Source organism: Ranitomeya imitator, chromosome 6, assembly GCF_032444005.1.
Source record: "Ranitomeya imitator isolate aRanImi1 chromosome 6, aRanImi1.pri, whole genome shotgun sequence".
Lineage (NCBI taxonomy): Eukaryota > Metazoa > Chordata > Amphibia > Anura > Dendrobatidae > Ranitomeya > Ranitomeya imitator.
In genome coordinates this window covers 568,490,024-568,506,945 of record NC_091287.1, presented here as the reverse complement: position 1 = coordinate 568,506,945, position 16,922 = coordinate 568,490,024, and the positions used below count along the sequence as shown (strand labels likewise).

Genomic DNA, 16,922 nt, shown 5'->3' with positions numbered 1-16,922 from the left:
GAAACCTCTCGTTCTCGAGAATTGCCAACTCTGAGAAGGAACCGTCAGCAGACGACCACCGCCATTCTACCTGGGACACCTCGGCGGCTGCGCTGGGTCTGGGGGGCACTGTGTGCACGTGGCCCGAAAAGGATGAACTTCTGAACCTGTTTCTGCTTGTAAAACTTGTACTGTTTGAACTATTCAAAAATCTCCATCCTGGTGGCTCCAGGTGAGGTCTGCCCAGGGGAGCCACGTGCCTCAGGGATGGCGCGGAGTGTGCAGTGGGCGCGGTTCCAGCGGTGTCATATACGAGGACGATAACTGGCACAGGAAACACTTTTCATGGCGGATTCTCCCAGGGCAGTGAGAGGAGCACAGAGAACAGCGAACATCAGCAGCACCGAGCCAGGAGAACCGCGACTACGGCTACTTTCACACTAGCGTTGTTTGGCGTACGTCGCAATGCGTCATTTTGGAGAAAAAACGCATCCTGCAAATGTGCCCGCAGGATGCGTTTTTTCTTCATAGACTTGCATTAGCGACACATTGCGACGTATGGCCACACGTTGCATCCGTCATGCGACGGATGCGTCGTGTTTTGGCGGACCCTCGGCACAAAAAGGCTGCTTTCACACTAGCGTCGATACGGGACCGTCGCCATGCGTCGGCCCGACGTACTGACGCACGTTGTGAAAGAAATGAACAACGGGGGCAGCGGACGCAGTTTTTCAACGCATCCGCTGCCCCATTGTAATGTCTGGGGAGGAGGGGGCGGAAAATGGGGGACTCGACGCACAAAAAAATGTTACATGTAATGGCCATACGTCGCAATGCGTCGCTAATGCAAGTCTATGGAGAAAAAACTCATCCTGCTGGCACATTTGCAGGATGCGTTTTTTCTCCAAAACGGCGCATTGCGACGTACGCCATACAACGCTAGTGTGAAAGTAGCCAAAAACATTACATGTAATGTTTTTTTGTGAGTCAAGTCCGCCATTTTCGATCGCGCATGCGCAGCCGAAACTCCGCCCCCTCCTCCCCGGACATTACAATGGGGCAGCGGATGCGTTGAAAAACTGCATCCGCTGCCCCCGTTGTTCATTTCTTTTACAACGTGCGTCGGGCTACTTTCACACTAGCGTCAGATTCGGCCCGTCGCATTGCGTCGCTAGCATTTCTCCGGCGCATCCGCTGCCCCATTGTGAGGCGCGGGGAGGTGGGGGCGGAGTTCCGGCCGTGCATGCGCGGTCGGAAAAAGCGGTCCGTCGGTAGCAAAAAACGTTATATGTAACGTTTTTTGCTCCCGGCGGTCCGCCACAACACGGCGCAACTGTCACACGACGGTTGCGACGTGTGTCAATACATCGCAATGCGTCGGTAACGATACTCTATGGGGCAAAAACGCATCCTGCAAACAACTTTGCAGGATGCGTTTTTTTCCCCCAAACGATGCATTGCGACGTATTAAAAAAAAACGCCAGTGTGAAAGTAGCCTAACCTACAGGACATCGGCTGCTCCGCACTCACAGGTTGTCAGACTGTGATCTCAGGGGGGTGGAGCTATGAACATGAGGGTGTGGCTATTGGCAAAAGGGGCGTGGTTATGGCCAGGACTGGGCGTGGCTGTAGACTAGGAAGGTATAAATACCCAGCACTGAGGGCTCCAGTCCCAGATGCTGCAGGGAATAGTCACTGACTACAAGGAACCAGCAGGTGTGGAGATCGCACAAGACCTTCACTTACGTCTCCTACAGGTAAATGCAAGCTATTGTCCTCTGTTATCAGCCTTGACTGACTACACCAGGTGATTAGTGGGAGTCTGTCTGCTCAGCACGTTCACATCAGGTGCTTGGTGCATTGTGGCGGCCAAACCGTTCAGTGCTTGTTCACACCTGCCTGGTTCCCTCTATCTCCACCTCCTGTGCCTCTATAAGACAGAGCTGTCAATCACAGATGTGGGGGTGGAGATTGCTAGAAAGAGGCAGGTGGATTTAAATGGCCACGTCAAAGCACCGAGTGGCAGGGCTTGGTTTGAACAGTCATCCTGCGCTGAGGAGTCCCTCTAAAAGATTATCAGCCATTACTGGGTACAGGTGACTGCACTCATCTGTCCTACAAGCTATTGCTCCGTTATCGGCCACCTTGGCTGAGGAGCTGACGGCAGTACCGATGCATCTCGGCGCTCACGTGTTCCAAGGAGCAATAAGTAACTGGCTGGAGGAAAAGCCAGAAGTGGGGACCAGTGACTCATCTGTGGATGTCACTGACTCTGGTGTCTCTGCTCCTTTTTCCTCAGGATGAATCCTCTGCTGTGTCTGGTTCTGCTGGCATCTGTGGTTCTGGGATGTGATCCTGCACCTGGAGGTGAGATCCTGTACCCGGGGTTGGATCATTGCTTGTGCAGATAGATGAGATGTCTGGAGCTGCTTCTACTCGGTGACTCCACCACCAGTGTCGGGCAGCTAATCTGCACCCTCACCACCGCATTGTGGGGTCTAACACTCGCATCTTCTCCACTTGTCTCTAGTTTTCTTTCTTTTTTTTTTTTTTTTTTTTTACCTAAATTTAACATCAAATTTGAAGTTTATAAATAAATCCCCAGATGGTGAGTGACACAAGCGTCCGAGAGGGCTTCCACCTTTTAGGAGGGATCTCTTGTGGTAACACTTGTGGATTCATTTCTTGGTATCTTCTATACTGTCAGTAGTCTGTGACCAGAGCAATAAAACTGCCCCTGTACCCTCCCCCACCCCGGTAGTTACATATAATGACCAAGCACTGCTGGGTGACATGGCTGACAATGGTGTAATGTGGCACCTCCTCCAGTAGACTGAGGCCTGGCAGGACGTCTTATCTCCTTCCTATGTCCCATGGGGCACAGTCACCATTTTCTGGTTATGGCGTGGTGGGAACAGATGTCACCGGTGCTGGCAGCACCCACATCTCCTCCATATGTGATCTCTTCTGTTCTCTCCTCAGCCACGAATCTAGCACGGACCGGCGTGGCCTCCCAGGTGTCGGACTATCCGTATTCCACCAGGAGCGGAGTGGCCAAGAACGCCATCGATGGGAACAAAGACACCGACTTCAATAGTGAATCCTGCACTCACACCAACCTGGAGAAGGATCCCTGGTGGAAGCTGGACCTGAAGCAGAGCTACAAGATCTCCATCGTTGTCCTGACAAACAGGATGGACTGTTGTCCGGAGAAACTGATGGGGGCTGAGGTCCGAATCGGAAACTCCCCTGACAACAACAACCCGGTGTAAGTTCATGCAACAAAATCCTGGTGGGTGGTGGGGTGAACAGACTGGGCTTAGGGTAGGAGGTAAGGTGGTGGCCTTCCTGGTGGTTTATCTGCTAGGCTCAGGGCCTTCTGATCTGCACGTGATGGATCTGATCTGCTGATGGAGATATATATTATAATTTTCTGTTTTTCAGGTGCGGCAGTGTCTCCAGTGTTGCTTCTTCCACCTTGACCTTCTGCTGTACTGGGATGGAGGGTCGGTACATCAGCGTGGTGATTCCCGGACGCTCAGAGTACCTGTCCATGTGCGAGGTTGAGGCTTATTCTTACTCGGTCACTATCAGGAATAAGAGCATTGTCTGCTGGTAGAGGTGGAACATCACATCGTTGCCTTCAGCTGATGGTTTTTGGTGTATGACCTCTGAATTGTCTAAATCTCAAAATAAACCGTTCTCTTTAAGCCATCCCTATGTCTTCGTTACTTACTGATGTCCAATCAGGAGCTCAGACGTGAGTTGTGCACATACCGGCTCATTGTCCTTAGATCTTGTTGCTTGGCTGCTGTTACCTTCTCATTAGTTCCCAGCTGTGATTGTGACTACAGCTCAGATACAGTGTACGCAGGGAGTCTGTGGTAGTCCGAGACACGTCTTCTGCATTATCATTGGTCACAGCTTCTGCCTCCTCAAACTGGCCGTGGAGGTGTCAATGGCTTTCTTGTCCCTGGACACTCCTCCACTGCATTGCTTGTAGCTCTTCACATCTTCTGGATCAAAACTATATATATTTCTAACAAAAGATTCTTTGGCTAAGTGCTGGACCCCACTGGGCAGCTACAACTAGGGGCAGAGCAGTGTCTGGGCCAAGCCCCATCTATCTGGGAGTCACCTAGTCATGTAAGGCAGCTCTGCACATGGGCAGCAGAGGGTGCTGTTTGTCTAAGGAGAAGTAGGAGGGCTGAGGGCAGTCTTCATTCCTCCACCAGTGCAGCGCTGTCTTTACTGACCCTCAAAGATTGAAAGAGTGCAAAATGGCGCAGGGCAGCAGCTGTGGGCAAGGTACTTGTCTAAGGCACTTGGCGCGCTACATGAAAGTGAAGAACGCGGTTGGGTGTGTGGCCTTGTACTGTGAAGGCCTTGAGCCTGTGCAAGCCAAAGGTAACTGTTACTGGTTTGCCAAAACTAGGCGTGGCTGATCCCAAATAGTAATTGTGGAGTCGGTACCGAACACCTACTGTTCAGACACAGACCCTGAAAACTGACTTCACCAGGAAGATGGTGTTAGCAGTTCAGATTCAGCACCCCAAACACCAGTGTCTCCTGCAGAAACACCAGCGACTCTAAACGACAGTAGGATCATTACCACCGGTCAGTTCTGACGCTAATTGACGGGCAGTAAAGCTTACCTCTGGTCACAGGCACTGGCTGCTAACAGTGAGAGCAGGTGCCACTGATGGGTGCACTTATCAGCCAGTCCTATTTATGAAAAAAACAAAAACAACCCCACACACCAAGCATGGGGACCCCTCTACTCTTGATAGTTGGCCTTGCAGCCTGCAGATGTGAGTTTTGCCTGGCTATCAAAAATAGAGAACTTTTTTTTTTTTTTAAATAAAACTGGATTCATCCTGCTTTTGACAACCAGTCAAGTAAGGGAAAATAGCTGGGGGCTGGTAAGGTGCCATGGCAAAATATCAGCTTCCTAGAAAAGGCACATCTATTAGCTGCCCCAATTCTGGTGCTTTGCCTGGCTCTTCCCACTTGCCCTGGAACAGTGGCAAGTGGGGTTGATGTCACCTTTTGTTTTGTCCGGTGACAACAAACCTATGGCTTAGCAATTGAGAAGTGTCTATAAGAAGCATATCCATTACTAATCTTATAGACAGAATAAAATCCTCTTGCAAGAAAAAAACAAAACTTCTTCTTTATAAAAATGTAGGCGTATAACACCCATTCCACTAAAGCCATGGTCTGCTGTGTGTGAGATCCAGTGCAGTGGTCAGCTTTATAGTAGTTGCTTATCAAAAATAGAGGGGTCCCAACAACTAAGATGCCCTCATTACTAACTTCAACACATGAGGAGAAAAAAAGTCCTTTGTTTGAACAAAACACTCCCTGACAATTACCCTCTTTTCCCATTTATTAGGATAAAAATGTAATCTTCATCTGTCTGCCAATAATCAATAATGCGGATCAGGACATTACTGCCATTACTGGTGTATGGGGCCAGGTGAGGAGAGTGGCCCATTCCAGGTCCCCCCCCCCTCCAGCTGAATCCTGCCTCTGGGGCATCTTTTCACTCAGTAACTGTGTGCTGGGCCACGGCCAGGTAAGGAGAAACTGTTTTTGTTTTTTTGTTTTTTTGCACTGAAATTTGCAAAATGGGGGGGGGGGGGGGGCAGTAATAAGACATGGGGACCTGGATGGGGAACATCCTAACAGGAAAATGGCAGGATGTAGGACGTGATTACTGTAGGGGCTAATTAAGGGATATTATTGCCATGATATATTTTATTTTTGAAGATACAATTTTCAGTGGGGGGTCCTGTTAATGTGCAGGTTGGCACTGTCGCTTTTCTTTCTTCATCTGGGGCAGTGTAGAAGTTGGGGTAAAGTGTGGAATGTGCTCTGAAAGCGATCAGCTGTAGATAACTTATTTTCTGCAGGGACGAGTCCTGGCTGGAAGAAGTGAGGGTGGTCTGTGCTGTATGAAGAAAAGCGAACATGAATAGCTTCAGCTATAGACGTCATCAGTGATCACTGTATTTCCTGTACACTATATACAGAGCACCTGTGTATATTTTCACAAGTGCTCCCTGTTGTGAGGAGCAGGCCACTTATTAAAGATTATTGGATCAATGCTTGTAGAGCAGAATCCATAGCTCTAAGTGCTAAAGACATTTTCCGGCACGGAACACCGGTTATGTCTATATTATTCATGTATTTTGAGTGATTTGCTTGCTCGTTAGTTCAGCCTCAGGAATCAATGTTTTCATTCATTGACAGTGAGCAGAGGACAGCGTGCAGGCTAGATCTTATGTAAGCCTAAAGGTACCTTCACACTGAGCCACTTTACAACAAGAACGGCAACGATCCGTGACATTGCAGCGTCCTGGATAGCGATTTTGTTGTGTTTGACATGCAGCAGCGATCTGGATCCCGCTGTGATATTGCTGGTCGTAGCTAGAAGTCCGGAACTTTATTTGGTTGTCAGGTCGGCGTGATTCGTCATGCTTGACAGCAAAAGCAACGATGCCAGCAACGTTTTAACATGGAGCTAACAACCGGCGAGAACGATAGGTACGTCACTGGATCGCTCCTGCATCGTTCTGGTGTTGACGTGTTTGACGTCTCCTAGCGACCTAAACAGCGACGCTGCAGCGATCGGCTCGTTGTCTATATCGCTGCAGCGTCGCTTAGTGTAACGGTACCTTAAGGCCAGAAAGGAGATTGATAAAGGTAAATGTAAAGCAATCATTCTATTAATCTCATCAGTATCTCAGGGTCTCAGGTCATTGTGCTCTCAGAAACTAGGCCTATTGTGTGTATGGGGATAGTAGACCCAGGGGAGCCATCACCACAGGGGTCTCACATGCAGTCCCAGGTGAAGGGCTTTTAAAATATTCTTCATTCTTTGACCTAAAAGAAAATGTTTAAGGATGAGGCAGGAAAAGCCATATGTTTCGTCAGGTAGACAGTTGTTGGAGTGATGACGGGATAGAATCTAGGCTGAGCCATGGATGGATGGCCTATGGAGTTTTGGAGATCAGTTGCCAGCTGGGCTGGTTCCCTGTTCTACGGTTGAGAGATCTGTCATCTGGATTTCACAAACATTCTTAAGGATTTTGGGTCCTGGATACATGAATGTGGGTTGTGGTCTTTGTCATCTGGAGGAGCCTAGACTGTGACTACAGACTATACTGGCAGGAGATACTTACTGTCTCCAAACTTTTAGTTGGCCCACAGTTTTTGTATCTCCTGATAAAATAGCAGTGGGACTACTGACCCTGGGGAGGGGATCTTGTGGACTGGTGATCACTGTATTATCTGTACACTATACAATATATACAGAGCTCCTCTGTATAATGTCACTGGTGATCACTATTATCTGTACACTATATACAGAGCTCCTGTGTATAATGTCCCCGGAGATCACTGTGTTACCTGTACACTGACAGTATATACAGAGCTCCTGCGTATAATTTCACTGGTAATCCAGGTATTACCTGTACACTATAGACAGAGCTCCTGTGTATGTCACCGGCGCACTAACAAATAAGCATTAAAGGGAACTGTCACCATACCCTGGACTCCCAGCCATCACTGAGCCCCTCCGTGCGCCGCCTCCTCTACCTTCAGTAACGTACTCGGGGCCTGTGCTGTGCTTTCCTTTTTCGTGCAAACTGCACATGCCCGCAAAAGGAAAGCACATTGCAGGCGCCGGCGCATGGAGGGCCTGAGTGATGGCTGGGAGTCGTTTGTGTCCTGGGGAAAAGATGTGCCCCCCGGACAGACTAAAGGTATGGCGCACAAATTATAAAAAGTTATATTGCAGCATTGGAAGGGACAACAAAAATAAGAGCCACCTTCACAGAAAGCAGCATTAGTGCCGCACAAGGTGGCTCTTTTAAAAACGCCAGGGGGTGGTGACAGTTCCCTTTAACCCCTTCATGACCCAGCCTATTTTGACCTTAATGACCTTGCCGTTTTTTGCAATTCTTACCAGTGTCCCTTTATGAGGTAAAACTCAGGAACGCTTCAACGAATCCTAGGGGTTCTGAGATTGTTTTTTCGGGACATATTGGGCTTCATGTTAGTGGTAAATTTAGGTCGATAATTTTTGTGTTTATTTATTTGTGAAATTTGGCTAAAATTTTGAAAATTTCGCAATTTTCAAATTTTGAATTTTTATTCTGTTAAATGAGAGTTATGTGACACAAAGTAGTTAATAAGTAACATTTCCCACATGTTTACTTTACATCAGTACAATTTTGGAACCAAAATTTTTCTTTGCTAGGAAATTATAAGGGTTAAAAGTTGACCAGCGCGTTCTCATTTTTACAGCAAAATTTACAAAACCATTTTTTTTAGGGACCACCTAACATTTGAAGTCAGTTTGAGGGGTCTATATGGCTGAAAATACCCAAAAGTTACACCATTCTAAAAACTGCACCCCTCAAGGTACTCAAAACCACATTCAAGAAGTTTATTAACCCTTCAGGTGCTTCACAGCAGCAGAAGCAGCATGGAAGGAAAAGATGAACATTTAACTTTTTAGTCACAAAAATGATCTTTTAGCAACAATTTTTTTATTTTCCCAAATGGCAAAAACATAAACTGGACCCCAAAAGTTATTGAACAATTTGTCCTGAGTACGCCGATACCCCATATGTGGGGGGAGGGGGAGACTACTGTTTGGGCGCATGGCAGGGCTCGGAAGGGAAGGAGCGCCATTTGACTTTTTCAGTGAAAAATTGGCTCCAATCTTTAGCGGACACCATGTCGATTTGGGGAGCCCCTGTGTGCCTAAACTTTTGAGCTCCCCCACATGTGACCCCATTTTGGAAACTAGACCTCCCATGGAACTAACCTAGATGTACGGTGAGCACTTTAAACCCCCAAGTGCTTCACAGAAGTTTATAACGCAGAGCCATGAAAATAAAAAATCATTTTTCTTTCCTCAAAAATTATTTTTTAGCCCGCAATTTTATTTTCACAAGAGTAACAGGAGAAATTGGACCCAAAAAGTTGTTGTCCAGTTTGTCCTGAGTACGCTGATACCCCATATGTGGGGGTAAACCACTGTTTGGGCACACGTTGGGGCTCGGAAGGGAAGTAGTGACGCTTTGAAATGCAGACTTTGATGGAATGCTCTGCGGGCGTCACGTTGCGTTTGCAGAGCCCCTGATGTGCCTAAACAGTAAAAAATTCCACAAGTGACCCTATTTTGGAAACTAGACCCCCAAAGGAACTTATCTAGATATGTGGTGAGCACTTTGAACCCCCAAGTGCTTCACAGAAGTTTATAACGCCGAGCCGTGAAAATTAAAAAAATAATTTTTCTTTCCTCAAAAATGATGTTTTAGCAAGCAGTTTTTTATTTTCACAAGGGTAGCAGGAGAAATTTGACCCCAACAGTTGTTGCCCAGTTTGTCCCGAGTATGCTGGTACCCCATATGTGGGGGTAAACCACTGTTTTGGAGCACGTCGGGGCTCGGAAGGGAGGGAGCGCCATTAGACTTTTTGAATGCAAGATTGGCTGGAATCAATGGTGGCGCCATGTTGCGTTTGGAGACCCCTGATGTGCCTAAACAGTGGAAACCCCTCAATTCTAACTCCAACACACCCCTAACCCTAATCCCAACCCTAACCATAATCCTAACCCCAACACACCCCTAACCACAACCATAACCCTAACCACAAGCCTAATCGTAACCCTAATTCCAACCCTAGCCCTAATTCCAACCCTAACCCTAAGGCTATGTGCCCACGTTGCGGATTCGTTTGAGATTTTTCCGCACCATTTTTGAAAAATCCGCGGGTAAAAGGCACTGCGTTTTACCTGTTGAATTTACCGCGGATTTCCAGTGTTTTTTGTGCAGATTTCACCTGTGGATTCCTATTGAGGAACAGGTGTAAAACGCTGCGGAATCCGCACAAAGAATTGACATGCTGCGGAAAATACAACGCAGCGTTCCCGCGCGGTATTTTCCGCACCATGGGCACAGTGGATTTGGTTTTCCATAGGTTTACATGGAACTGTAAAGCTGATGGAAAACTGCTACGGAACCGCAGCCAAATCCGCACCATGTGCACATAGCCTAATTCTAAGGGTATGTGCACATGATGCGGAAAACGCTGCGGATCCGCAGCAGTTTCCCATGAGTTTACAAAACACGCAGCGCACATGCTACGGAAAAAAATGCGCAGAAACGCAGCGGTTTACATTCCGCACATTTCACTTCTTTCTGTGGATTCTGCAGCGGTTTTACAACTGCTCCAATAGAAAACCGCAGTGAAATCCGCAGAAAAAACGCGGTAAATCCGCAGCGGTTTTGCACTGCGGATTTATAAAAACCGCTGTGGAAAAATCCGCAGAGGACCAGAATATGTGTGCACATACCCTAACCCTAACCTTAACCCTAGTTTTAACTGTAGTGGAAAAAAAAATATATATATTTTCTTTATTTTATTATTGTTCCTACCTATGGGGGTGATAAAGGGGAGGATTCATTTTACTTTTTTTTTTATTTTGATCACTGTGATAGGTTTTATCACAGTGATCAAAATGTACATGGAACAAATCTGCCAGCCGGCAGATTCGGCGGGCGCACTGCGCATGCGCCCGCCATTTTGGAAGATGGCGGCACCCATGGAGAAGACGGACGGACACGGGGAGCCTCGGTAAGTATGAGGGGGGGAGATCGGGGCAAGGGGGGTCGTCGGAGCACAGGGGGTGGCATAGGAGCACGGGGGAGCGGACAGGAGGACAGGGGAGCAAACAGGGCGACGGAGGGGAGCGGACCACAGAACGTAGGACTGGGGGGGAGATCGGTGGCAGTGTGGGGGGGGGGGGCACATCAGTGTTTCCAGCCATGGCCGATGATATTGCAGCATCGGCCATGGCTGGATTGTAATATTTCACCAGTTTTTTAGGTGAAATATTACAAATCGCTCTGATTGGCTGTTAAAATTGAAACTGCCAATCAGAGCGATTGTAGCCATGGGGGGGGGGGGGGGAGTTGTGAAGCAACCCCCCCCTGGGCTAAAGTACCACTCCCCCTGTCCCTGCAGATTGGGTGAAATTGGAGTTAACCCTTTCAGCCGATCTGCAGGGATGCGATCTTTCCATGACGCCACATAGGCGTCACAGGTCGGATTGGCACCGACTTTCATGACGCCTAGTGGCGTCAGAGGTCGGGAAGGGGTTAATGCTCATTTGTTAGTATGTCGTTTAGTATGCATGTGTGTGTACATGTATATGTATATTCCTAGAAAGCTCCCTGGCTCGAGTTCATATGAGGACAACCAGCAGAGGGCGCATCTTATGAACTCGAGCCTGGGAGCTTTCTAGGAAAGTTCCCACGATCTAGGAACAGCCAGCAGAGGGCGCCTCACCGCAAATGCAGGTAAATATAGGTCATTGACCTACTTTACCTACATTCTCCGGGGTTTTGCAGACATGAGCAACGTTGCATTAGCAAAGCTCGTGGCTGCAAAATATTTTAACCCCTTCAGATGGATTTACATCGTTGGACTTTACAGATCTGCGGAAGGTAAGGATATTGTTGGTTTATTATGTTTTTTTTGTTACAGAACGAGGGTCTTCAGTGATTGGATTGAGCGTTCAATAAAATATTATAACAACCTTTGTTTTTATTTCATTAAAATAATTTTTAATAATGTGTTTTTTTTTTTTAACCCTTTACTAGTATTGGATTAATAATGGATAGGTGTCATAATTGACGCCTCTCCATTATTAATTTGGCTTAATGTCACCTTACAATAGCAAGGTGACATTAACCCTTCATTACCCCATATCCCACCGCTACACTGGAATGGGAAGAGAGTGGCCAAGTGCCAGAATAGGCGCATCTTCCAGATGTGCCTTTTCTGGGGTGGCTGGGGGCAGATGTTTTTAGCCAGGGGGGGCCAATAACCATGGACCCTCTCCAGGCTATTAATATCTGCCCTCAGTCACTGGCTTTACTACTCTGGCGGAGAAAATTGTGCGGGAGCCCACGCCAATTTTTTCCGCCATTTAACCCCTTAATTTACTAGCTAGAACGGCCAAATTTTGCATATACACATTACTAACATTAATAGTGTGGAATATGCAAAAAAAAAATGGGGATATGAGATGGTTTACTGTATGTAATCATGTCTCATATCATGTCGGGTTTTAGGAAGTAGAAAGCAAAAGCTGGTAATTGAATTACCGGCTTTAAAGCTGTCTAGCGCTGGAAGAAATATTAATATATATATATGTGTCTCACTGATATATATATATATATATATATACCTATTCTATGTGTACACATTTATTCGACCTATTCTATTCTAAGCTGTCAGTGTGATTTTACTGTACATCAAACTGAATTGCCGGCTTTTCTCTCTAACACCGCTGCGCATTCCTCGCAAGTCACACTGCTGGTCCGTGTGTAATCCGTATTTTTGGGGCTTCCATAGACTTACATTGGCGATTCTCGGCCGAGAAACGCTGACAATCGCAGCATGCAAATATCGGATGATGGGAGCTGCCCCATTGATTAACATTGGGACGAGTGCTATGCGATTTTTTTTTATCGCATTGCACTCGTCCGTATTACGGTCTAGTGTGACCCCGGCCTAAGACTCAGTCTCCAGGCTACAGGGCTGTCCCCTTTTGAGGAGCTACCTGGGGATGCTCCAATTCTTGCAGCCGGTTCTGCACTAGATGTTGAATTGTCTGCAGCCGACGACGATGTTCTTGAACCCAGGAGTACACCCCCGTCCATGGGTAGTCCTCCTCGGGTTCCAGCTCTGCCAGCCCCTCCCAGGTCGGCCAAAGAGCAAAGAGTAGGGGGTGAATCCGGTGGTGCTGTGTTTCCGATTGTTATACGCCCACACCAATTCAAGGATAGACTCAGTCCACTTCGCCTTCTGGTCCTCTTCCAGGGTCCTCAACATTTGAATCAGAGTGCGGTTAAACCTTTCACAAGCCCCATTCCCCTGTGGATGATAAAGGGTGGTCCGGGACTTATTGGTTTTGTACAGCTGGGGCAGCTAATCCATCACTCTTCTGAGGAAGCAGGCCCCTTGATCAGAATGAATGCGCTTGGGGCACCCGTACACCTGTATGAAGTGTTTGCAGATTGCATGAGCAGCAGACTCGGCAGTCTGGTCCCGCGTGGGCGTCACTACGGCAAATTTAGTAAAGTGGTCTATAATCACCAAACAATGCTCATAGCCTTTGTGTGCTGGTCCAATTGTCAAGTAATCTATCGCCAGTAGGTACATGGGGCCAGAAGACCTCACCGTCTCTGTGGGGGCTTGTTGTTCTGGTGGTGTAACCAGCTCACAACTTCTGCATTGCTAACATACTTTCTCCACAATGTTCCTTAAGTGGGGATGATAAAATAGGCGCTGTAACCACTGGAAAGCTTTCTTTGGCCCAAAGTGTGCTCCATTCTCATGTGCTTCCTTAGCCACCTGGTCTGGCAAGGACGAGGGAATCACCGTCTGCCATACAAGACTGAGTTCTGTTTGCAGGAATACCTTCCGGTACAGGATACCATCCCGCAACTGGAGCCTCTCCCACTGGCATAGCATCTTCAGTACTTCAGGTGACATGGCCCTCCTCTCGTGCCGCTTGGGCATTTGTTCAGACACGACCCACCTTCTCAACTGAGCTAGCTCCGGATCCTCCTGCTGCACTCGGACCCACTCATCGTGGGGCTGCTCCAGCAAATTCACACAGGCCTCTTCCTGTTCAATTTCCCGCGCCGCTGCCACCGTCCTGGCAGTCTCTCCAAAACCTGGAACCTTCACATCTTCCAGTTCTTCATCTTGGCTGGGTGCTGGTTTGCGATAGTTGACTCAGGAGAGGGCATCCGCCTGAACATTCTCAGCTCCTCTTTTATACGAAATTCTGTATCGGAACGTGGCCATTTGGGCTACCAACGTTGTTCTAGGGCCCCTAACTTGGCATTCTCGAGATGGGCCAACGGATTGTTATCGGTGCGTACATGAACTTCTGAGCCAGCCAGATATTCCGCAAACTTCTCAGTCATTGCCCACACCAGCGCCAACAACTCCAGCTTAAATGAACTGTAGTTTTCTGGATTCCTTTCCGAGTCATGCAAAGACCGACTGGTGTATGCGATGATGCGCTCTTTCCCGTCCTACATCTGCAATAGTACGGCCCCGAGGCCCTGCAGGCTCCCATCAGTGTGCAAGATGAACGGTTGTGTGAAGTCAGCGTAGGCCAGCATGGGGGCCTCCGTCAAAGCCTTCTTCAAAGCCAAGAATGCCTCCTCCTGAGGCTTCCCCCACTGTATGTTCCTGTTTTTGGCGCAAGAGAGCACTCCCCTCAACAACTCCTGGAGTGGATTAGCCATACCTCCCAACTTTCGAGGAAGGGAAAGAGGGACAAAGTCAGCGGCGCGCGTAGCGCGTTGCGGCAAATTTTAGGCCACACCTCTGACCACACCCATTTCACAACTAGCCACGCCCCAACCACACTCATTTAGCACTTCTGATCACAATGTTTTGTAAACAATAATTATAAACAAAAATATATGGCCACACACGACGCTCCATACTGGACAATGGCCACACACGACGCTCCATACTGTACAATGGCCACACACGACGCTCCATACTATACAATGGCCACACACGACGCTCCATACTGGACAATGGCCACACACGACGCTCCATACTGTACAATGGCCACACACGACGCTCCATACTGGACAATGGCCACACACGACGCTCCATACTGGACAATGGCCACACACGACGCTCCATACTATACAATGTCCACACACGACGCTCCATACTGTACAATGGCCACACACACGACGCTCCATACTATACAATGGCCACACACGACGCTCCATACTGTACAATGGCCACACACGACGCTCCATACTGTACAATGGCCACACACGACGCTCCATATTGGACAATGGCCACACACGACGCTCCATACTGTACAATGGCCACACACACGACGCTCCATACTGTACAATGGCCACACACGACGCTCCATACTGTACAATGGCTACACACGACGCTCCATACTATACAATGGCCACACACGACGCTCCATACTGTACAATGGCTACACACGATGCTCCATACTGTACAATGGCCACACACACGACGCTCCATACTATACAATGGCCACACACGACGCTCCATACTGTACAATGGCCACACACACGACGCTCCATACTGTACAATGGCCACACACGACCCTCCATACTGTACAATGGCCACACACGACGCTCCATACTGGACAATGGCCACACACGACGCTCCATACTGGACAATGGCTACACACGATGCTCCATACTGTACAATGGCCACACACGATGCTCCATACTGTACAATGGCCCCACACGATGCTCCATACTGTAAAATGGCTACACACGACGCTCCATACTGGACAATGGCCACACACAACGCTCCATACTGTACAATGGCCACACATGATGCTCCATACTGTACAATGGCCACACATGATGCTCCATACTGTACAATGGCCACACACGACGCTCCATACTGTACAATGGCCACACACGATGCTCCATACTGTACAATGGCCACACACGACGCTCCATACTGTATAATGGCCACACACGACGCTCCATACTGTACAATGGCCACACACACGACGCTCCATACTGTACAATGGCCACACACACGACGCTCCATACTGTACAATGGCCACACACGATGCTCCATACTGTACAATGGCCACACACACGACGCTCCATACTGTACAATGGCCCCACACGACGCTCCATACTGTACAATGGCCACACACACGACGCTCCATACTGTACAATGGCCCCACACGACGCTCCATACTGTACAATGGCCACACACGATGCTCCATACTGTACAATGGCCCCACACGACGCTCCATACTGTACAATGGCCACACACGACACTCCATACTGTACAATGGCCACACCCACAACGCTCCATACTGTACAATGGCCACACACGACGCTCCATACTGGACAATGGCCACACACGACGATCCATAGTGTACAATGGCCACACACGACGCTCCATAGTGTACAATGGCCACACACGACGCTCCATACTGGACAATGGCCACACACGACGCTCCATAGTGTACAATGGCCACACACGATGCTCCATAGTGTACAATGGCCACACACGATGCTCCATACTGTATAATGGCCACACACGACGCTCCATACTGTATAATGGCCACACACACGACGCTCCATACTGTACAATGGCCACACACGACGCTCCATACTGTATAATGGCCACACACGATGCTCCATAGTGTACAATGGCCACACACGACGCTCCATACTGGACAATGGCCACACACGACGCTCCATACTGTACAATGGCCCCACACGACGCTCCATACTGTACAATGGCCACACACGATGCTCCATACTGTACAATGGCCCCACACGATGCTCCATACTGTACAATGGCCACACACGACGCTCCATACTGTACAATGGCCACACACGACGCTCCATACTGTACAATGGCCCCACACGACGCTCCATACTGTACAATGGCCACACACGATGCTCCATACTGTACAATGGCCCCACACGACGCTCCATACTGTACAATGGCCACACACGACGCTCCATACTGTACAATGGCCACACACGACGCTCCATACTGTACAATGGCCCCACACGACGCTCCATACTGTACAATGGCCACACACGATGCTCTATACTGTACAATGGCCCCACACGACGCTCCATACTGTACAATGGCCACACACGACGCTCCATACTGTACAATGGCCCCACACGACGCTCCATACTGTACAATGGCCACACACGATGCTCCATACTGTACAATGGCCCGACACGACGCTCCATACTGTACAATGGCCACACACGACGCTCCATACTGTACAATGGCCCCACACGACGCTCCATACTGTACAATGGCCACACACGATGCTCTATACT

The 16,922-nt window shown here is 48.5% G+C and overlaps 1 protein-coding gene across 1 annotated transcript in view; it reads left to right on the top strand.

Annotated features, from left to right (window-relative positions):
• LOC138643222 (fucolectin-like) overlaps positions 1 to 3,689 on the top strand; it is a 52,756-nt gene extending 49,067 nt beyond the window's left edge. Inside the window, exons 2-4 of the mRNA XM_069732083.1 lie at positions 2,279 to 2,346; positions 2,962 to 3,247; positions 3,424 to 3,689. Coding sequence (XP_069588184.1) covers positions 2,280 to 2,346; positions 2,962 to 3,247; positions 3,424 to 3,598 — 528 coding nt within the window. The 5' untranslated portion in view covers position 2,279 and the 3' untranslated portion in view covers positions 3,599 to 3,689. The remainder of the gene's footprint in view (positions 1 to 2,278; positions 2,347 to 2,961; positions 3,248 to 3,423) is intronic.
• Positions 3,690 to 16,922: the final 13,233 nt, after the last annotated feature.